The following is a 23,275-nucleotide window of genomic DNA, read 5'->3' as shown; positions in this document are numbered from 1 at the left end:
TTCTGCAATTCCGTGAGGTATCCTGAAGGGTCTGCACCACTGAAGTCTGCATCTTTTCTCCATTTGGAGTCTTCTTCAAGAAGTTGCCTGGAACCGTCTGGTGGGAACTGCAACTATTTCCTGACATGTAAAGTGACTTCTATACCCATGACCCCTAGGTTCCCCCTTTCTCAAACCAAGGACAGAAGATTGGAGCCCCAGCAAATTGTGGAAGGCCTGCAGTATCACCTGGAAGAATCAGAGCCAGGGGGTAAGTGAACATACCTGTTTCGCCCCCCCCCCTGTCTCCCATAGGCTAATATTGGGTGGGGAGCCTGTGTCCCTAAATTCCCCCTGGCCTTGCCTTTGGTTGACAAACCTGGGCCACGGAGTCTGTCCTATGACTTACCTTTTTAACAGGAAAGAGTTGGGGTACTCCCCTTATTTTAAGTGAATACTCACCTTCCTTTAAGGAACTTTTCAGTCACCTGCACAGCCCACTGCATTAGTTCTGAAATACCTTTCCTGGAGAAACCATAGTGGAACTTGTGACTTGTGGGCACAAGGGCCCCATACATCTTGGTGCTGAACTCCGTAAGACTGAGGGAAATGGTTTGTGATTATTGTATCTAAATCAAATTGTTTTTCTTGCATTGAATTACTTACCTGATAATAGGTGATATTCTCTCTGAATGTGAATGTGTATATATGTGATAAATGGTTTTTGATTACTATATTTAACTGTGATATTTGGATGCTTAGTGTGGTTAGAAATACCTTATAATGTATTTGTACAGTCTTCCTGACAAATTTGAATTATTGGTGGTGTTCTGTGTGGCCTCATTGTAGCCCTAGACTACTCTCACATGTTTCCTCAGACTAAGCCTTGACTATTCAACCACCTAACTTGATTGGGTTTTGGCTAACCTCTTGGTGTTCCCCGTTTACCCTAAATAGGATGAATGTGTTCTTTATTAAGGTCAACAGTTGGACAACAAATACACCATTCTTTGTAATCTGAGGCAATTGCATGAGCGAGAGTTTTTTTTTTACTTAACATCAGTTTCTACCTCAAAGTGACACATACGCACACTGCCAGTAGCAGATTTCTAGGCAGGTGGGGAAGAACCAGGTACTGTCCCTCTACATGTTCTACCCTGAATAACACCAAGAGCGGGGTGAGTTCTCGGTCTATACCCACTTTCCATTAAACTTGTATGCTGGGACACTCCCACCACTGGTGCCAATATGTTCTGATTTGGGTTCAACCGTGCCAACAATAGGGGCGGATATCTGTATACATTTTTGCTAGGCGTTGAGTTAGGTGCAGTTGCGTAAGCAGCCTGCAGTTGTGCATCTTGTATACCATCCCTCTTAGTTGTCCTCCCACCCCAACTCTTTCCCATTTCAGCTCAGTGCAAGGGGTTGGTAAGTGACCTTGGTCTATGAGTGCCCGGTACATTTTGGCAATGAGCCCTTTGGTCCCTGATTTGGTATTTAAGATGTTCTCGAAGGGTGAGAGAGGGCGCTGCAGTGGCACATTCCACCGTGGATCTGTGAGGACCCCCTTCAGTTGCAGGTATGGGAGAGGCCGAATCTGAAGACTCTATTGTGCGTTTTCTAGTTCCTCTCTGGATAGGAAGATCCCCTCCCTCCACATCTGGCCAGCTCTAACTAACACCTGTTCATATTGGGGTTGGAAGCGGATTGGGTATATGGTGAGGTCATTGATCTGGGGGACCAAGATACAACTAAGGGGGGATGGCCAGGTTGTGTGCCCACCCATGTTTGGACCTTTTTTCCATATTGTCCTCCGCAGCCCTAAAACCGGGTGCTCTTGCACCTTGCGGCGGAGGGACTACACAGGTTGCCCACAGCCGTTCTCCCAGGGTGACAGGGGGGCGAAGCAGCCATTCTTCAGATGTACCCATTGTTTATTCTTGGATACTCGAGTATGGTCTACAAGCACTCGTAACTGTGCCGCCCTATAATATTCGTGGAGGTCTGGATATGCCATCCCTGCCTTTTCCTTAGTGAGGCTCAAAGTGTTATATGCAATTCCAGGCCTCTTCCGTTACCATAAAAATGCCAACGGAGTGCTCTTAGCTTCTGCCAAAAAGTAGTCTAGGAGAGCAACCGGAAGTGACTGAAACAGAAAAAGAAGTCACAGTAACACATTCATTTTTATGGCAGTAAATCTACCCCGCCCAAGAAAGCTTTTATTTTGCCCAGTTCTCTGTATCTCGCTTTATGATCGTCCATAGCGGTTTGAAATTCACCTGGTAGAGATCCTTTAGTTTCGTTATGTGATCCCTGGATAACGGAGACTGTCGCTAGCCACTTTCAGACCCCACCTCCACCGGCCCGAGTTTGGGTGACTGCACTTGTCTTTCAATGGCAGGGCTATAGTCTTCTTTCGGTTTATGCAGCACCCCGAATGCGCCCCATATGCTTCCATTCTGGCCAGGAATGCTGGGATGGACTGCGACAGGTGAGTCACATAGGTCAAAACATTGTCGGCGAACAGGGCCAACTTGTACTCTTTGCCGAATTTTTTCAGGCCTATTATCGAACTATCGCTTCGAATGATCTGGGCCAGAGGCTCCATTACTAGGGCGAAGACTAGAGGCGAGAGGGGGCACCCCTGCCTGGTCTCATCAGGGCAAAGAGGGGAGATGCCAGGCCGTTGACCACGGCTCTAGCTCTCGTATTGTTGTAGAGTGCTTGCGCCCCTCAAATCCACCCAGGCCTTAAGATGGCCTTTTTGAGCATAAATCGCCACTCCACGCTGTCAAAAGCCTTTTCCGCATCAACCGAAATCAGGGTGGGGTCTGCATCTCCAGCATCGACTGATGTTATTAGGTCTAATGTTTTACAAACATCCGTACCCTGCCTCCCCTTCACATAACTCACCTGATCACTATGCACCAAGAGTGGGAGGAACCTGCTCAACCTGTTGGCTAGGATGCTAGCGTACACCGTGGTGTCTACATACAACAAGAAGATTGGCCTGTATGAGCCGCATTCAGATCTGTCCCTTCCCTCTTTAGGATAAACTATGATTCTGGCCTCCATGAAGGAGGGGGGCATGTCCAGTGGTCACTATCAATGAACAAGAGGGTTAAGAAGGGGATCAGTGTGCCTCTAAACCTTTTATAGTAAGCAGGAGTGAAGCCATCCTGACCCGGTGCTGATCCTGCCCTCAAGTTGGAGATTGCGAAATCCACCTACTCGGCTGTTATAGGGGTGTTCAACCCCTCGCGGTCCGAGGTCTGCATTGGGGGGGAAAGTGAAATTGCCCATGAATTCCTTCATGCTCTCGTTGGAGGAATCAAAATCCGAGGTATACAGCTGCTCATAGAATTGAGCAAAACAAGCTGTTCTTTCTCCCGGATCAACTAGCAAAATTCTTGACTGGGATTTGATTTGGTTGACTGCTCTTTGTTTTCGCTGTCTAGCTGCGTGGAGAATGCGGGCCTTATCGCCTTTTTCATAATCTTTATTTTACAAATCAGAGGTGGGCAAGGGCCTTTCCCTGCCAGATTTCCTTCAATTCTTGCCTAAACTCTCTGATCTCAGCTAAGGGCAGCTTCTTTGCCACTTATTTCCCTCTTCAGGTTACTTTCTCTGAGCATTTTCGCTCTTTTTACTGAAGCCCCTTGCCCTATTAATAGGCCCCTTATTGTGGCTTTCGCTGCTTCCCATACAGTTGTACGAAGGAGATCCCCCGTGTCATTGCGTGCAAAGAACTTGCGTATCCCTATGTCTAGTGAAAAGCATGTCATTGCAGACCCATTGTTTATCTATGTTCCTGCCAGGGCCCACATCCAACACAATCACTGCCATATCCTGATCCTACCATCTCAATGGATGTGCTTTTCATATGGTGTTCGAGCTCCCCTTCTAGGATTATATAATCTATTCGGGAAAATGTTTTAGGGCGGGGGGGTGAGTAAAAAGTGTATGCGTTTTGTAGCGGATGTTGAGCTCTCCAAGAATCAACCAGAAAGGGGTCTCTTATCAAACTCTGAAAAGACCCCTTCTCCAGCCCCATGTTTTTTTAATGTTGCCTGCTCACCTCTCGTAGAGGATCCACCTGTAGATATTTGGGTTATGAGAGTACTTGTATAGGCATTCATGTTTTTATAATATACTGGAGGGAGTGGGTGTGCTCAAACAATATTCTGCAAGCCTCACAAGCACGGTTTAGGGAGGGGTTTTCGGCCATTGATCATTGTTTTATTTTAGATACTCTAATTGAAAAATACTGCTCTGCCAGAGGGGGTATGTTGTATGTGCCTTTCTGGACCACGAGAAAGCGTTCAACTCTATCGACAGTGAGGCCATGTGGCGGAAGATGAAGCCCTTATAGGTCCTTTCGAGATTACCACAACTAGTATAAAAATGTTATGTGAACACTCATGCAGTAGTTGGGTGTTCCAAAGAACAGTGTTTCACGGCTGATTGTAGTACAAATTGAGGTGTTATACAAGGATGCTCTCTAGCTACTTTTTTATTTATATTATTTTTACCAGATTTTAACCCCATAACTAGAGTGTTTAAAGTAGGCACCCCAGTACTGGGAAAAAGGCTAGTAGGATCCTTATTGTATGCGGATGATGTGGCCTTAATTGATTTAACCGCCGGCGAACTGCAAAAATGGGAATGGACAAAACAACTAGATACGGTAGATGAGAAAGCCCAAATAAGGATGGGGTGTAGGGGTCTATTAAGATTTTGTTTGGTGGTCAAATTTTGAATAAGTGTTTAAATGTTTACAGAATTAAGGCACAGACTGCACTGTTACACAGGAGCGAGATTTTGGGGTACTGAAAATGTTCTAAACTTGCTGTTATACAGAATTAAATCATTAGAAAGTTAACAGGACTACCACTGAGCACTCCAAATCGTGCTCTCCGCCTGGAATTGGGGATGCCAACATTTTAAACCCAGGTAAGTTATCAGATCGGGTTGTATTTTTATGAAGGCTCTAATGCGAGAGATTGACAAACCAAATATTCAAAATGCATTATTGGAAATTATAAATTCCCTGCATGCAATGGTTGCACTTGGTATAACAAAGGCTGTACATTATCCAAGAAAAGGGGGTTTTGCAGAAGTGAATAGATTGCAGCAAACTATTTACTCTCACTTAAGATCTGTCTTTAGGCAAAGAGCTCTATGGGTTGATCAGGAGGAAGATGGGAGAAAGTATTCAGCCTGAGATCGTTAAGGCTGTAGGCCGATTTTAGAGTAGTGGATACAGTGATAGGAGAAGTGTGTAACATCATGTCCCCTGACTGTCGAAGAATAGTTTTGATGATCCGCTTAAATATGCTCCCCTTAAACAATCGTACTAAATGGGGTGGGGGAGAAACAACTAATGCCTGCTTATATGATATGGCTGCCCCAGGGGATCTGTGCCATTTTCTATTGATTTGTTAACTGCTGTATGGACCTGCGAAGAAATTGTTGAAACCGCATTTCATCCGGAGTAATATCAGGCATTGTAGGGAGGCAATGCGGTATATATCATGAATTGCAATAATGTAGATGTTATTTATAACTTGTACGAATACGTTAGGGTTCCATTAATTCGTTGAGCAAGATATATCAAATGTTAGGTTGTGTATTGATTTTTTGTAGATTGTAAATGTATCTACGTATGGTCGGGATTAGTGTCAAAATAAGGTTTTATCAATTGTTGTTGGGTAGGATCTGGTTCTGTGCAGAGCTTGCTAATGCAGGTTCGAATCCCGGCGGGGCCAAACTCAGCCTTTCATCCTTCCGAGGTCGATAAATGAGCACCACACACAGTGGGTAATAATAAGCAGCGCTCAGATACCTGAGGGTTCGTAGCGTTATATAAATGCTAAATTATTATTATTATTTTATTTTTAAAACATGTGTTTTATTTACTGTTAATGGAGAAATCTGAAGTTAATAATATCGAATGAATATAATGTACTGATAACTTTTAAATACCATGAAATAATGCCTAAAGTACTTATTTGAACTGATAGTGTGACATGTGTGACTTTATATATATTTCAGCATATCCGTGTAGTGTATTTTCTAGAATTATATGTGTGGACTGATTGTGCCTGTGTCAACCTACTACCCCTGCCTTAGAGTTAAGCTCTGCCCATGCTACACATGTTTAAGAGGGGTTTGGTTTCCATTTGCGGTCAGGTGTTTTTGCCTTCCCCCGATGGTTAGTTGTTGTAGCACCCTTAAAAGGTTATACAAAAACTGCTGTAACATACTCCATTGGGGAACATAGGTCAGGGACCAGGTGGAATGTTCCGTAAGGGAGATAGTGAGACAAGGCATTTGCTTTTAGGTCATCACTGCTAGTCAGACATATGTTTAGATAGTAGGGGTTACCGATTGCTAGAGATCTACAATGAGTTGAAGAAAGTATGGGCTAAGGTGGGATTGGCCCACCCTAAACTAGAGAGAGTGACAGCCCTTCGCAAGTCCTTTCTCAAAACTTCCATAAAAAAAACTTGAACTTTCTTCGAGAGGTGGTGTGTTCTTGAAGCCAGCTGTGACAATACTGCTTGTTTGGGGAATTAGGTCACTGTGTGTGTGTGTATTTCTTAAGTATTTCCCTCCCTCTTCCATCTCCCTCCCTTTCTTCTGTTGCCTCTCCTTCTATCAAACACCCTTTGTCCCACCCTCAAACAGTGAACTTGGGGAAGCTGCGGTTGATTTTCTACTATTTGTAGCACTGCAGTCTCTCCTTCATTAGTGACCAAATTAGAATTCAGTGCTGTCTATACGGGACAGAGCGAGGGGCTTGTAGATGCCGAAGCGGCAGCATCTGTCTAAAGGACTGGAAACAAGTGGAAGTGGCAGGATTCAGTGGTTGGGGACAGACCTGTTTTAGGCTTGCACTCCCTGCATACCTTCATTATAAAGATAATATGCATTCTCAGCACTTGCACTGGTCTTCTTGCAAAATATCAACCACCATGCACAGATAATGCAGATGCTGTCCAATTCCATGGTGTCTATAATTTGTGAGATGCTGTGCTAAGACGAAACAGCTAATCCTCACTGACTTTATCGTATGATTGTTTATCTTTCCTAAGCTCTACAATTGATTTATTGATTGCAATTCTCTGGATTGATGAGCCTGCAAGCAGAGCCACTGAAATGTGTTTTATTAAGAGCTATCTGTGCAGAGATGAATATTGTTTCATGAATGGGCTGCTTACATCTTCTTGTACTCCATAAATGTTGACTCTGAGCCAAATGAGTAATTTTAAACGGTGCACCTTTTTATTCCACAGAGAGGAACATGCAAGGGACCTGTACCGCAAGCTGAGGGAGAAGCCCAGAGGTGAGGATGCTGTGATCAGGTCACACGACACACAGTAGAACAAGAGTGTGTCACGTTTATGTTGGTTGATTCTCCAGTATTAGATCTTTCATAGATTCCCATGCATTTGGAATGTTCCCTGTTGTTAGGCAGGGAATCCTCGGTATAGTAAAGCAGCTTTATATATCTAAATTTGAAAATTGCTGTCTCTTTAGTGCTCTATTAAAGTCATTTTGGTTCATATTGCCCACTGCCAATTGACGGGTCTCCTTTAGCTCTACCCCCGAAGGCCATCTTCAGGTTTTTTGCCGAACATTCAGTGTTAGATGTCCTCAAAATACTTCTCAATTTCTTAGATGATTTTTCAACTATTTCAGAATTTTTTTCTATTTTCCAACTTCACGATGCCAGGCACTTCCTCTGCCAGTTGGTGGTTTCATTCCTGCTTTCCAGATCCAACAGATACTGTTTCGCTGTCCTCTCATTGAGGCCCTGGACCCATCCGTGAGGCTATGGCTCACACAAGGCCTGTGCTCCTGCCTTCTCAGGAATGTCTATGTGGAGGATCTTCACGATGACTGCCTTTATCCTGACCACAAAATCAGAGGCTTTCCATATGTCAGTCGTTTTCCAGCAAGACCCTCTGAGACGACACTGAAGGTTAGTGGCATGGTTAGACGATGGTGCTGGAGCCTCTGATATGGCCTCTGTCCGTAGCCATGCGTCTCCCAGGCAGAAAAAGCCCCTTGAACGCACCTCTTCATCCAAAAGGTCAAGGTCCCACAATGCCAATTCCCATGGCAAATGGGCAAAGAAGGATCATTCAACCCTACCATGAACTGCCGCCTCGTCCACAATGCCGTCTTTGTCTGCAGGCCCATCAGCGACAATTTCACAAAGGCTGCTTCGCCTACACCTGGAAAACACCTGTCCGCTTCTTCTGCTGATCCACTTTTGTCAGCTAATAAGCAGCACACTTCCATGCATGACCGGTAAACGACATCCACATCTATGGCCCGGTCGGCGATTCAGAAACTGACCAAATCGAGACCTTGTCGATGATCCCGTCGATGACTACAAAACGACTTTGTCGATGACTGCTTTGGTGCACTGTACTCTATCAGAGTCTGTCATCACTCCGACATCGACTACGGCGTAGGTGCACACCTCCCTGTCGACGGCTCCACAAGGTGTTTCTTTGGCTGGAGATTCTGCTTTTGCACTTTCAGCATCATCACGGCCTAAGCGTACTCACCCTCTGTTTACGCTGGCTCAGTATGTTTCTCCTGTTCTTGGTCCTACTATACTTCCACCAGAGGACATTTTGCACCCTGCTAGTGAGGCAGAGCATGAGTAGGGCGGTGTCCTCTCCTACGACGACTATACCCACGCTGATGACTCTGAAGTGGTGTCTCTACCATCTGCTCCTTCTGGAGTTTCCATAAATATGCCACCCCCTGGAAGCTCTGTGCTCCTGCTGGGCAATTGCAAAGGTCGGCTCCCCCTCAACCAGACCCCTACCACCTCTCCATGGACATTCTGTCCACATTTCAAACTCTGGTGTCTGAATTGCAGCACAGGCTTCCAGCCCCTTCTGTGCCTCTGTGTCAAGAACTTCCAGCCAGTCAATTGCCTTCTCCTCCACCACCAGCTGGGCGTCCTTCACGTGCATGCACGCCTACTCTTCCTCCACCTGCCACCCTTATGGATACTGATTCTGAGGATGACATCTCCCAGGGTGATGTGTCTATGCACACTAAAACCTCTGGCGAGTTTTATAATGTTCCAGTGAACGACGAACCAGAGGATTCTCCACTGACGAAATAGACTTTGTCTACGCCCTGTTGTCTAAGGCTGTCAAGTTATTTTATCTCATTCCAGAGGAGCAAAAGAAGGAACACTTCTTGTACCAGCGATGAGAACAAACCAGGAAATCTTTGGTGTGCCATACCAGTCCATGATGACATCTGGAAAGAAGACTGTATTACTATGAGGAATCCTTCTTCTGCCCCGCCAAAGGAGGACTGACTAGAAAAAAAAGTACCATGCTCCGGGATGAGTGCCAATGCCTCGGGACGCAACTCATTCCAGAAGCTGTAGTGTCAGGTGCAGTGCAGAAACGCTCTACAAATCCTTCCTCGCCTTGTTTAGTGCCACCTGTCAAGGGGAAACGACTACACTCAGAAAACGCATCATTACCACAGTCGGCACTGCTATCGGGGCGGCTAATGCGATGGTTATTCCACCCAGATACAACAGGGAACTCTGGTTCAAAATGGGACCCATCTTGGATTTCCTCCCAGACGACAAAAAGGAGGAAGCCTTTGCCCTCCTCCACGAAGTAAGCTACCTCTGATCATGCCATTTCATTGGCAGTGGAAATTGCATACACAGACTTCTGGCAAATAGGCATTGGCGCTGTCCTTTGCTGTCAAGGTTGGCTCAAGGCCACTAACTTTCGTCTGAAGGTGCAGTTGAAAGTTGTGGACATGCCCTTGGATGGGGAAGATCTCTTTCGGCAAGAAGGTGGCTGACATGCTGCAAGCCATCATGACGGACACAGACACTACCTGCTCCCTGGGCATGCTCTATCAATGGCGCCATTCGTTTTGGTCAAGGGAGTCAAGCTTCTCAAGGACACTCCGGGATTACATGCCATTTTTACAGGTTGCATTCCCCCTACCCAGCAGCGGAAGGCTACAAGGAGAAATAGCAGGACTAAAGAGGGAACCAGCGGTTTTGCATCCCCTCGCATACCGTGGGCAAATCCTCAAAACAGGCCTGACCAGGCTCTGCCATCCCCGCTCCACTTCCACACCACGGTGGGAGGGCGACCGTCCAAGTTTGTCGAGCAGTGGTGTTCCATTACCACAGACGATTGTCACCAATCCAACAGGGCCACATGCTGGAATTCATTGGGCACCCACCCTCTGTTCCTCCTTTGGCCGAGGTCGAGAAGCACTTGCTGTTTCTACTGCAATTTGTTCAGTCTCTTCTTTACAAAGGGGCGATCAAGCGCGTCCCGCTCCAGCAGCGATGTCTAGGAGTGTGCTCGAGATCAGGCTGTTGGAGGCCCATTCTAGACCTGTGCCTTCTTTATTTATTTTAACATGTTTTTATTGCCATTTATAGAGTACAGCTGTTCATATATCAAATGCCTACATCATAGTGAAATTGTCCATACTCTTTTAGCAACATTCCAGTATTAACAGTGAACAAGATAACAAGCAAACTTTCTTCACTTGTCAGACGTTATATTAGTAGTCTGTTTTGTGCGCATATAGTGTAACGGGAGGCCCATTAATGGTGGTCAATATCAACAGTTAAGCAGTAACCCCCCGATTTTCCTCTGGTTATATAACAGCTTTAATCTATCCAAGTATGGTATTTGCAGATAGGCGGTCAAGTACTGTTCAATGGCGTTTGTTGTCAGATGGGTGAAACATATCCCCGACCAACAGTTTCCACTCTGCGCACCTCTCGCTTCCATTTGCACCAGATCCATTTGCCCCCTCCATCCAAACTCTAGTTTCAGCCTCAGCCCAGCATTCAAATTCACGGTACCAGTAAACATACTGCGGACCCTTAGTCGATTTCCAGGCCATTGCAATAGATCTCTTGGCCAGTATACACGCCATATCCATAAACTTGACCACATGCTTATATTTACTGTTCTTTCAGAGTCCATTCATATCTCATTACCCCAGCCTTCCTGCAGGCCTGTTCTATTTCTGCCCAGAACTTTTGCACTTGTATGCAGCCTCAGAACATGTGTATCAAATCTGCATCACCCAGTGCACACCAGGGACATGTTGGTCGTGTACTATTGCTAAATGTGGCAATCCTGTGTGGGGCCCCCTACGTTCAGTTGTATCAGCCTGAAACGTAGGTTCCTTGACACTTCCTTGGAATATATCTGTATCCTTTCCCATTCCTTTTCTGCGATACCAGTTCCCAGATCCTTTTCCCATTTCTCTTTCAGCCGTGTGCTCTTGGGGTTTGGATTGTCTTATTGTACTATACAGTCTGGATACCGGCCTCCCAGATTGTGCATTAGTACTAATAAGGGGTTCAGTGTCGGCTCTTCTGGCCATCCATCCCACCTCTCCCTCGCCACCCTCCGGGCTCCATCGTACCACAGGAACTGTTCCCCAGGTAGCCCCTCTTTCTCTCGTAGTGATTCAAACTCTCTGAAGGTTCCATTTTCATACAGGTCTCCACATAAATAGATACTGCACCTCTCCCAATGTCTTACCACTGCCATGTCTGTGGTGAGCTTGCAGACATCCGCTGCAATCGGGGTCTCGGGAGAATAGGGGCGCACAATTTTTATCATTGTCGTAGCCCTACTCCATACTCTTCTGCCTAGTGTCACTAACATGAGAGCGCTCCCCAGACAACCCAGAGGCACCCGTAGCGTTTCTTTTAAACGAGCTGGTGCCACCAGACATCTTAAAAGTTCTGTTTCCGATGCGGCCTCGTCTGACAACCACTTGGCCACAAAACTGAGCTGGGATGCAAGGTAGTATTTCTCCATATTCGGCAGTTGCACCCCACCCTCTCTATAAGGCAGACACAGTGTAACAAGTGACAGTTTGTGGCAGGCAGCACCCCACAAGAATTTGCGCAGTAGTGCTTCTAGTAATCGGAAGAAGGAGGCCCTGATGTAGTAATGAACATTATGGAAATAGTATAGGAATCTTGGTAGAATTATCATTTTGGTGATGGCCACCTTACCTATTAAAGATAACGGCAGTTTGGACAAGAATTTCATGGATTTCCACAGACCCTGTATCACTATTGCTGTGTTGGTCTCATAGATCTGTTCTGGAATGTGTCTAATGTTTACCCCTAAATATTTAAACGTTTCCAGTTCCCCTCTAATCCCTACTTCTGGCAGTTCACCCCTGTCTTTCCCCTTTAGGCCAGCTATCAGAAAAATGCAAGATTTTTCTTTGCTAAAGCAAATCCCATACACCTTGGCATAATTGTCTAGGACATCAAGTTTCATTGGGACATTGAGGTGTGGATCCTTAAGGTACAGTAGCACATCGTCCGAGTATAGCGAAAGCAGATGGTTGGCACTCCCTACCCAAATGCCAGCCTCTAGGAACTGCTTCCGCAGATAAATGGCTATCGGCTCAAGCCCTAGTATGTATAACATGGGTGATAGCGGGCATCCCTGCATGGTGCCTCTCTCATTGCCCCAGCTCAGTCACACCACCCTCCCAGATTTAACCCTTGCGCGGTGTACAGTATTCGTACCCATTTAATAAATTGTTCTCCGAACCTGAATTCTTCCAACACTGCCAACAGCCAATCCCAGTATAGCGAGTCAAACGACTTTATGGCATCCAGCGGAATTATGGCGTAGTGTGTCTGTGAGTCCGCCATCTGCGCTCGTACATGTTGTAGTCTGCGAAGATTTAGTGTTGTGTTGTGGCCGGGAATGAAACCATTCTGATCCTTGTGTATTAGATCACCAATAACCTTGGTTAGCCGGTGGGCCAGTATAATAGTGAGGATCTTGATATCGTAATTTAGCATTGCTAGTGGCCTATACGAGTCGTATTTGTGTGTAGGCTTCCCTGGTTTAGATATTGGGATTACCAGGGTTCCCTCATACTTCCCGGCAGTACCTCTTTCTCAAATGCCTCTTTAAATACCTCAAGCAGTATTGGGGTTAGGGCTGACTCATACGCCTTGTAGAACTCTTGGGGGGGGGGGGAGTCCGTCGCTCCCTGATGTTTTGCTCGTGGCTAGCGATCTGATCGCTTCAGGTATATCTTTGGCCCTAATGTCCTCCTCCCAACACTCAACGTTGTGCTGTGCCCAATTTAGGGAGGCCTATTTCATCTAACGTGCCCAATATATCTTCCTGGGGTATCTGGCTTTCATGGCGATATAGGGAAGAGTAAAATTTCATGAAGGTGTCATTGATCGCTTGTGTTTTATGTATTGTACCTGCCCTGTCCCTGAGTTCTGTAGTCAAGTGCCTCAGGTGTTCCCTTTTGCACAGCCACGCTAGTAGCCTGCCTGGCCTATCTCCTTCTGCATGAGCTCTAGTTGTTTTGACCTTGTAGTCATATTTTGATAGCCTCCCCCAGGCGTCCTGACAGTTGCGCCTTAGTTCCACTAGTCTTGGCTCCTGCCCTTTGTCCCCAGACGCACTGGCTTCCATTTGTCCGATTTCCTCCTCCCACTTCCGTAATTCCACCCTCAGTGTTTTCCTGATGCCACCCGCACTAGCGATAACTTCCCCTCGGACCACCTCTTTCATTGCCTCCCACACCGTACCCTATTCCTTAACGCTGCCCATATTTGTTTTAATATCTTCTAGTTTACTTTTCTATTCTTCTCTAAAGAAGCTTTCGGAAGTGGCTGATTCTCTGTGTTTTTTCGAGTCTCAGTGCGGCTTGACGGCATGCGTGAGAAACGAAAGGTTCTTTTCTCGAATCCAAGGCAAATCCGAGTGAACTGTAGTGCGGCAGTGGCGGTTGGCGAGTTGTGGAAACTGCGAAAAAGATCTGCGAGAGGTGCCGGGTCCCTTCATTACTGTATTCTTGCATCTTGGAGTGCTGGCCTGCAACCGAAGCCGCGGAAAAGCATGTGGCAAGACTCGCGCTGGCCACACGGACCGCGTGAGAAGGTAGAATTCGAGTTATTAAACCCACTAAAGTGATCTGAAACTCCAAAAGTTATTGAAAAGAAGTGCCCAAAGCAGGCAAAAGGGACCCTGTTGGGAGACCTGGTTAGAGATCTCTACCCCCCCCCGTGGATTCCACGATAAGGTAAGGTATAAACAGCTTGCCTTGCCTGCTCATTCAAGAAAAAAGGACGCAGAGAAGTCCTTGATAGGGAAGGTGGCTGAGGCCGAGGCTGAGTGTGTGAGCACCAGCTCTGCTCTGTTTTGCTGGGACAGAGCCGGGTGGGATCATTGGGTGCAGCGCCAATCCGGGATGAAGTGAGGTGGGAGAGTGGAGGCAACCAAGCCTTCCGGCTGGTGGATGGTACCATCCCCATGCCTACACCAACAAAGAATCCGCTCATGGAGATAGAAGAGAGGGAAGAGATCAGCCTACCTGACTGTATCGCCACCATTGAGACGAGAGACACCAGGCAAGATACCAGGCAAGACATACCATTAGCCCTGCACCGGCTAACAACATCTGAGTTGCTCTCCCCTTTTGCGTGAAGGTGAAAATAGGGGCAAGCACGGCGGGCTCCATGGAGAGCCTTGCATCAGGATCAAGCCATGGGGCTGGGGGGGGAGGGTGGTGTCATCGTCATCTAAAACATTCCCACCGCCCATTGGAGTATCCATCAGTGTTTGCCCCTTTCCAGGAACGGACTCAGTAGATGAGCGAGAGGAGAGGGGGACTCTCTCAGAACAAGAGATCTTGCCGAAGAAATTAACCATCAGCCCGAGCAAGATCTAGAGTCTACTACGCCTACAAGGCCTGTGGCACAGTCAAAGACCACAGAAGAGCCATTGAGGGGACTATTGGCCACTGACGCAGGGGACAGCCAGATTGAGGCTTCTAGGGAGGTGGGAGGAACTTGTTCACCTGCACTGTCAACTCAAGTGGAGGGGATGACAACCCCCTTAGCTGGGGTCTGGTGTGGTGAGACCACCACTTTCCATTACGATATTGCTCACCCGAAACAGCGAGGACCCACAAGCTACATAGAGAAAAGTAGCTGGAAGCCATGGGGACTGTCTAACAACTACAATTTTAATTGTGAATCCAGTTCCTTTATATATAAAAGGAGCTCAGTGGCGACTCAAAGTACACCAGTAAACAAGACAAAAGTGCTGGGGGAAATCCCTGATTATTTGCTGCTGCAAATCAGCTTAAGAGCGGAACAAGGAATTCTACCTCACTCTCCAGTTTCGACGATTTCTACTCAATAAAAAGAGCACTTTGGGCAAGATCAAAGAGGCACTGGCCTGCAGGGTTCAAAAAGGCACATGTTGACGAAGGAATCCGAGGTTGGCCAAACTGGAGGCAAACATAGAGGCTTGTTTAAAAGACCGAGACTGGATCTGGTTGATTTTTTGGGGGAAGAGGAACGCATAACCTACCACCAAGCCTCAACCCAAACGGATGGAATCGACAAATCTCTGAGACAAACGGAAGGGAAAAAAGCCCTTTCCAACTATACCCAAACAGAACCAAACACACTAGGGTTGCCAGAAGAAGGTGAAAGAAATTGCACTCGAACTTGATTTTGCAACAGTCGCAACCCTATCTTCTATAATGAACCCATTTATGAAGCTCTATGAGCAGGTGGCAGATCAATTGAGAGGCCAAACCACTGTTTTAGCCATGCTACACTCCAAAACAATATTTGTTGAAGGCTTTGTGACAGGGGTCCAGAAGAACATGGATAACAGTGTGGCCCAAGTGGCAGAACTTCTAAATTCCATCTTGGACCCAATCATTAAAGAGAAAGCAACAAGGAGAGCGTTGAGAACATTCAACCCAATGGGGTCCCAACTTGTGGAAAAGGTGTTCCACCCATTGAAACTGACTATGGCAAAAAGATCGGATCTGAGTGAGCAACCTTCAAATGTCCCTGACCAACCAAACATGACAACGGTCTTAACCGAGGAGGTACAAACTGGAGGTCTTAAAGGTATCCAGGGACGGCGACTTGAAGGGGAAATTGAATCTAATATACAGGATAAGGGGGGGATCAAGTAACCCACGCCTGGAGAGGTGACTAAGCAATGCCAATTACACTGCTCCAGTAGGACGACTAATATTGTGAACCTGGAGTAGGAAATGGCTTCAAAGGATAGGCCAGCTTGCATGGAAGATCAACTTACGTCCCCTCAGGTGAAAATTTGCCCAATTTTTACTAAAAAAGGCCCAATGACAAAGCGAACGCAAACATCAACAAACATGAGCCCTGAAGAGGTGCCTATGCAAAAAATACCAAAGGGAAAATACAAACCACGGGAGACGATCGCCGCAACAACAAAAAAACATGAAATCCTCAGCAAAAACTACGTCAAATGCTAGCAAAACCTTTTGTCAAGAGACTCAAGATTCCGATCCAGCAAACTAAGAAACAAGCAAGGACCAGAAATCCTATAGTGGAGAACAATAGAGCAACAGCTAAAACTGCAAGTTCCCAACCTCCTACAATACAGAGTGCCCTGAGCGAAGAAAAGGACGACAGTGAGATCTCAGTGAATCCTCTGGACCTCTCTACTTACTCGATATCGGAAGAAGAGAACTCTGAGGAGAGCAGCGAGAGAAGTGCCGAAGAAAATGGAGAAGAGGGTGATGGGAAATCAGTATGGGAGGGGGGTCTAGTGGGGCCGACTAGGGTGGCTCCAAATAACAAATCAAAAACTATAGCCCTGGGTTACAAACAACAGATTGATGGAACAAAGTGAAATTCATGCGTCAGCTGGAAGACCGATGACTTAATTACTGGTCCAGACGTAGAGACTAATAAGAAACAAGCATGCCGCGACGGGCTATGACTGATTGGAGTCTAGACCGAGGCGAGGCCGAGAAGAGAAAGGCTGAGACATCTGATCCCCAAATAGAGAAACGGGGAGTAAACAGTAAAGGGGCGAGTATACAAGAGGTACAAGTAGAAGGTAAACATGTAGGAGGAAAACATATCCAACAGGGCGGTAGAATTAACCAGCAAGCCTCGACCAAGACTAATAGCATGGTAAAGATACAGGAAGTTGGGTCGATCCTAGAGTAATAGTCTACTAGACCGACCCATGATATCATCTTCATCTCCCCTCTCAAATTGTCTTCTGGAAGGGATCGACAAAGTGAAACTAGATCCACTAAGAATCTATATGAGAATGCCAAATGGTCCCAGGAAGGGCGGCCTCAGAAGCAGAATCATTTTGATCAAGAATGGTTACTATTGGAACGGATAGAGTCGGCAGAGGACGAACTAATAATGAACAGAGCAAATGTGGTCAGACTGTTCCATCATGTTCCAAGCCTGCGACTCCTTACCTCGGACGACCTGACCACAGTTGACTTCTTCGTTGAGGTTCCATGTAATAATGTTGCCACAAAAATATCGCCATGCAAAAATATCGCCGAAAAATGGTCGTTTTTGTGGCGACATTATTGCATGGAACATGCGGGGGACTGCAACCCCCAAATTTATTTTTTTTTGCCCCTGTCGCCACATATATGGTCACCCAAATAATATCGCCACAACATTTTCCCGACGATATTATTTACGGCGACCATACATGTGGCGATATTAATACCGGATACCTTCATTGAACTACGTACGGATAGAGTAGTTCTCTATCCTTCATCACCTTTAATCAGTAGGCTCTTAATAGAGGAAGCAACGCGACTGAGGCCATTGAGATTCGATTCACTGGAGTTTGATGCCCCACGAAGTCACCCGCGTTTGGTAACCCTTAACAAAAGGGCCTCCGGAGATAAGGAACACTCTAAGTGGAAAGATCAGGGGAGGTCTAACAGAAGAGAAGCGTCGAAAGCCACGGTCTGGAAAACCAAGACGGAAATCGGTAAGATCAAAGAGTTGGTCACGTGAGAGAAACAGCAAGAGATATGTACCACAAGACCGAAGGGAAAGCGATCTAGTTCACAATAGATCAATGCGCCCAGAGGCCACAAGATCGGATCATAAGTCAATCAAAACAGTCTATCATTCTCGAGGGACCCAAAAGGACCAAATAAAGAGACCATAAAGGGTCGGATGACAACTGGAAGTGGCTGGTGGGCCGCCTAGCTGACAAAATAAACATGCCGTAACTGGGCCAGGAGGAGGGCAACGTCCCAGTGAGCCTAACCAGCTGCAACACAAGTGGATTTGTCAACTTATTTTGTGGGGGTGATGAATCGCTCGGCAACCATGACATCATATGTCTCCAAGAGACATGGTTAAGAGAAGACCCAATACTTGAGGAATACGAGGTTTATCTAAATCCAGCGATTAAAGGTCCCAGGGGTAGACCATCATCAGGCCTATTAATCGCTATTAAAGACAATTTGGGCTTTGAATTAGTGGAATCTTCTTCTCCAAACCCTTATATCCAAATACTGGTTGGCAAGATGACGATGGGAGAACTACCTTACAAAAAGACAGCAATCATTATGAACCTGTATTGGAATCCGGTACCTGCTGAATGCACGCTTTTCCCGGATCAAGTAGCTGAACTGATTGATGCCCTGCGTCTAAAACACAAGGACCCATGGTTAGTCCTCTGCGGGGACCTAAATTGTATTTGTTTTGGCACTAAAGGTGTTCTATCAGATATTGATCGGATCCAAGCAACGAAAGCCGAAGAGCGTGGGAGGACATGGCAGCAAATGATGTCCTCAAGGAACTTACCAATTTTGAATGGTAGTACAGATGGAGATAAACCTGGGAAAGCAACAAGAAGTGTTTCCAAACGGGGTCAGATTTTTGACTATATCTGTACGTCTGTAAACATGGTAAAACACGTGAGATCTCTGACAGTAATTCAAAAAGAGAAAAGCAATCATAATTTGCTACGCCCGACATGGCACTTCACTTGCCAGGAACGTCGGAGAGATATATACGGAATGTTAGAAATAACACCTGGCAGAAATCGATGGCAGATCCCGTCCAGCAGAATTAGTCATCTTACAACAACTCTGGACATCTGGATCACTAACCTGAAGACTAAAGGGAGAAAGGTGAAAGTGGACTATAAAGGTTTATTTACCGCATTCGAAATAAAAAAAAAAGTTATGAGACAAGTTTTTGATCACTGCCACGTGTACAATCAGGCCGTCGCTGCCAGAAAAAAGATCCTGTGCAAGAAAATTGGGCAGCTGAAAAGGGATTGATTAATTGGCAGCAGTGACCAAATTCGGAAACTCGTGCAACAGCACAGGAATTGGATAAAAGTGCATAGGAAAACGTTGCTTAGAAATTATGCGGAAGACCTGCTGGACAAAATCAAGTCCCGGAATACTGGTGAAATATGGTAGATATTCAATCGACAGGATGGGCCTCGGGAAGCATACCTGACAAATTCCATACCGGCAAAGACATAGAGTACTTTAGGAAATGCTCAGATACAAGGGCTGTGGATTCTGTAGTAGTATCCGAACAAGATCAAAAGTGGGTGGAACTTGACTTGGCTCCCGACTCGATTAAAGAAAGCATTAAGAAACTAAGCAGCTTGCTTGCTTCGGGGCCAGACGGACTCACAGAAAGGATGCTAAGGGATAATCCTAGCCAATGGGCGGACTTCGTGGCGGTCCTATTTTACCACTTTGTAGAGGCCAGGAAAATACCATGGTCATGGAAAAAATCAATCATTGTGCCTGTATTTAAAAAAGGCTTGCAGTCGCAGCCTGACGATTATCGTCCTATAGCGCTTCTGGATGTGGTAGGCAAATTATTTGCCTCCCTACTGCTAAAAAATCTAGCACAATGGGCAATAACATCTGCTCATAGAGACATATGGCAATCCGGATTTGCAAAGGGTATAGGGACAACCCTGAATCTTTTTATCAGCATTTTTAAAGCAAGAGCAGATAAAAATAGAACAAAAACGGTGTACCTGGCATTTGTGGATTTATCACAAGCATTTGATACCATAGAGTGGCTCGCCTTATGGGTGAAAATGGAATGATGGCATTGCCCTAGGAGCATCATGGATCCCATCAAAGACTTCTACACGGAGACAATGCTGCAAGTAAGAACTCTACAGGCATGCTGTCAATGCCCGTATCAACAACTAAGGGCTTGAACCAACGTTGCCCACTTGCGCCAGAATTGTTCAAATTATTCATTTCGGACATTGACCACGCCTTCAGGGAAACGAGATGTTTTCCGCCGAAATTGGGGTTCGAACCGGTGGGGCGCTTTCTGTTTGCTGCTGATATTGTTTTGGCTGACCAAACGCCAGTAGGCCTCCAAAGGCAACTTGATGCGTTGCAGGTATACATTTCATCAAATGGGCTATAGATCAACCCATCAAAAACAAGAATATTGAAATTTGGCAATTCACTTGCAAGGATTGGAAACCCTCCACAGTCTTGGTATGTAAGAGGGGAAAAGCTACAAGAGGTAAAATCATTAACCTACTTGGGTGTTTGTTTAAACACAAGTTATAGTGATGTCCCAAGAATCAAACTGTTGAAAAGCAAAGCAAAGACTTTAGCAACCAGGGTCGTATCAATATGAAAAGGGTTTGTGGTTTCTCATTGATCCCGCTTGTCAGCTTTTACAGGATGAAAGTGATCCCAATATTGACATATGGAGCAGAGACTACTTTGAATTGCAAGGCTAAAATCTGGCCGTCCATATAAGGCTTATTTTGGAAAAATGTGTTGGGCCTCCCTAAGAGTGTCCCGATACAGGCTGTAAGGATGGAGTTGGGATTGACGTCCCTCAATACAGTAGTGAGGTGGAAAACTCTACAATTGCTGAGGGAATGCAGGGAAGAAAAGCCAAACGTTGGCTTTAAGGCCCTCCGAAATGCCCTAACATCTAACTCTGAATAATCTCTATGTGAATTGGAAGGGGTCTGTATTCTAGACCTTGAAGAAATTGAGGAAACTGTTCCTAACCTGCTGTGTAACCTGGATAAAGTAAAATTGAAATTATACAGAAGGGATTGTCTCCAGACAAACGATGAGAGGGGGACTTAAAAACCATATGGTAAATCCCGGGGAGAGGAGAAGAAGTTGATTGCCTGCCGAAGTATCTACAGCTTTTCCCGAATTGGTATCTCAGATTGCAGTTCCTGAGAATACGATTGGATTGACCTTGTTCCCGACAAGGGAGATTCTGAGACCAAGGGATGAGGGGGGGATGGTCCTTTGGGATGTCGTCTGTGTAAAGAACCTAACTTAGTGGAAACTCTCTATCACATGGTTATATGTCCGGTTGTAAGTGATCTAAGGGTACGGGTGATGTCAGAATCAATCTAGAAATATGGAAATAACATTTTCCACCATTCTCTTTTTGTACTATCAGGAGAGCGGGTTTCTATCATGTTGGCTTTTGTAAAATTGGCACTTGCAATTTTTAAAAAAATTGAGGAGGATGTACGTAACTAACAAATGTTAAGGCTTGATGGTAAAGTCACATTGATGTGAGAGGGTAAAGTTCTTCTTTTTCTCTTTTTATGGATAAAAGATGTGGTGTAAAGGTTTAATTTGTTGAACCATGAAATGACAAAAATAAAGAAAATTCTTCTCTAAAGCCCTGGTCTGTCAGGGCGTCTGTAGGCATGCGCCACATTGGTATTGGGTGTCGCGGACCTAGCATCTTCCATTCAAGCATCAGTGGCGAGTGGTCTGAGATTGACCTACCAAGATATTGTAACGATTCCACCTGTGTTAGGTGGGTTCTTGCCATAAATAGTCGATCCTGGTGTACAGGCTGTGGGTGAGGAGAAATAAGAGTAACCCCTGTCTTCTGGGTGCTGCTCCCTCCATGTATCAACTAGGTCTAGATGTTTAAGCGTTGCATTCAGTGCCTCAGTGGGAGACACTTTTTGGGTAGCTGGGAGGCTGGATCTGTCTAGGTTCAAGTCTCGCACACAGTTAAAGTCCCCACCCCAGATGAAGAAACAGGACAGGTATGGGACTATTTTAGCACATAATTTGTTGAGGTGTGCTGGGATCCCATGGTTAGGAAAGTAGGAATAAACTATGCATAGTTCAACCTGTTCTAAATGGCCCCTCAGAATCAGATACCTCCATTCTGGGTCCGCCTCCATCCACATTAACCGTAAGGGAACCGCCAAAATGTATCCACGTAAAGACACCCCTGGCATATTTAGAGTAGGCCGCCCCGTAGCCTTGCCCACCCCAGTGGTCTTTAACCTTGGCCATAGTGTTTTGTGTTAAGTGGATTTCGTGTAGCAGTGCAATAGAGATTTTTTTCCTGTGAAGGAAGGATTTCACCTGGTTCCTTCGCAGGTACATGCCTAGGCCGCACAATTTCCACGTCAGTATCTAAATATCAGCTGCCATGGCAGTATAAGGTTGTGCCCTTGCACCCCCTCTCCCAGTTCTTCACCCCTGTCAGTATGCACTCTTTTCCCTCTCTCTTCCGCTTGGAAGGCCACTGCCTCCGAGTATCCCACCCACCCAGCCAGTGCACTTTTCAACTCATATGTCATTGCTTGTGAAGAATGAAGAACATTCAAACTAACAAACCAAACCAAGTAACTGCGCCTAGCTGTCCTTCTACAGCGCTCAGACGCCCCCCGCACCGTCCTGACCCGTCCGGGCCATTGTGTGTGAGCAGTGTTGTGTCAGCAACTGGCTGACACTAACCAATTCGTAGAGTGGGTCTGGGGTCCCAGGTTGGACGGCCTGGTTTCGACCCTGTCAAACATGGGTAACTTAGTTGTGGTTGCGATGAGTTTCAGTTACTTTGCAGCTAGTCCACAGCAGACACTTTGGTTACTATGTTTGCCCCACTCCCAGCTCCCCCATTGGGCTGAGCCCCCTTCATGTGACTGCTTCTTCACCCCCAGCCAAGTTGTTGTGTTCCATCCACATTGTGGCTGTCGCTGGTGTTTCAAAGAAGACAGGCCGTCATTTGTATATCACTTTTAGCCTAGTTGGGTACACCAGCATGTATTTAAGGTTTAGCTGTCTGAGTCTGGCATGATTGGTACAAAGGCATTTCTTGCCCTCTGGACTGTGGGCGTGTAGTCCGGGTATATAGCTATATTGGAGTTATCACGTCGTATCTCCCCTCCCTCTTGAGTATTTCAGGATGACCTCCCTGTCTCAAAGTTCAGAATTCTTTCCATCATTGGGTGGGGGTGCGAGCTTGGCAATGGTCGTTTCTGCAAGGATCTGTGGGCCCTTTCCATCACAAAGCCCTGTAAAAGTTTACTTGCCCCCCCTTTCTGCAATAATGGGTCTTCCACAAAAACCGTGGGGTTCAGGCCCTCCATCCCTTTTGGGATTCCTAGTAAGCGCAAATTGTTTCGCCGGGCAC

At 46.1% G+C, this 23,275-nt stretch overlaps 1 protein-coding gene across 1 annotated transcript in view; it reads left to right on the top strand.

Moving 5' to 3' along the window:
* Window positions 1-23,275, top strand: part of IKBKB (inhibitor of nuclear factor kappa B kinase subunit beta) — a 1,202,582-nt gene that overhangs the window by 806,010 nt on the left and 373,297 nt on the right. The window contains exon 17 of the mRNA XM_069617660.1: window positions 7,278-7,327. Within this exon, the coding sequence (XP_069473761.1) occupies window positions 7,278-7,327 (50 nt within the window). The remainder of the gene's footprint in view (window positions 1-7,277; window positions 7,328-23,275) is intronic.

The sequence above is a fragment of the Ambystoma mexicanum genome, chromosome 10, assembly GCF_040938575.1.
Source record: "Ambystoma mexicanum isolate Mex_15411 chromosome 10, UKY_AmexF1_1, whole genome shotgun sequence".
Classification (NCBI taxonomy): Eukaryota; Metazoa; Chordata; class Amphibia; order Caudata; family Ambystomatidae; genus Ambystoma; species Ambystoma mexicanum.
The sequence above is the reverse complement of the archived record's forward strand: the minus strand, read 5'-3'. Positions and strand labels throughout refer to the sequence as shown.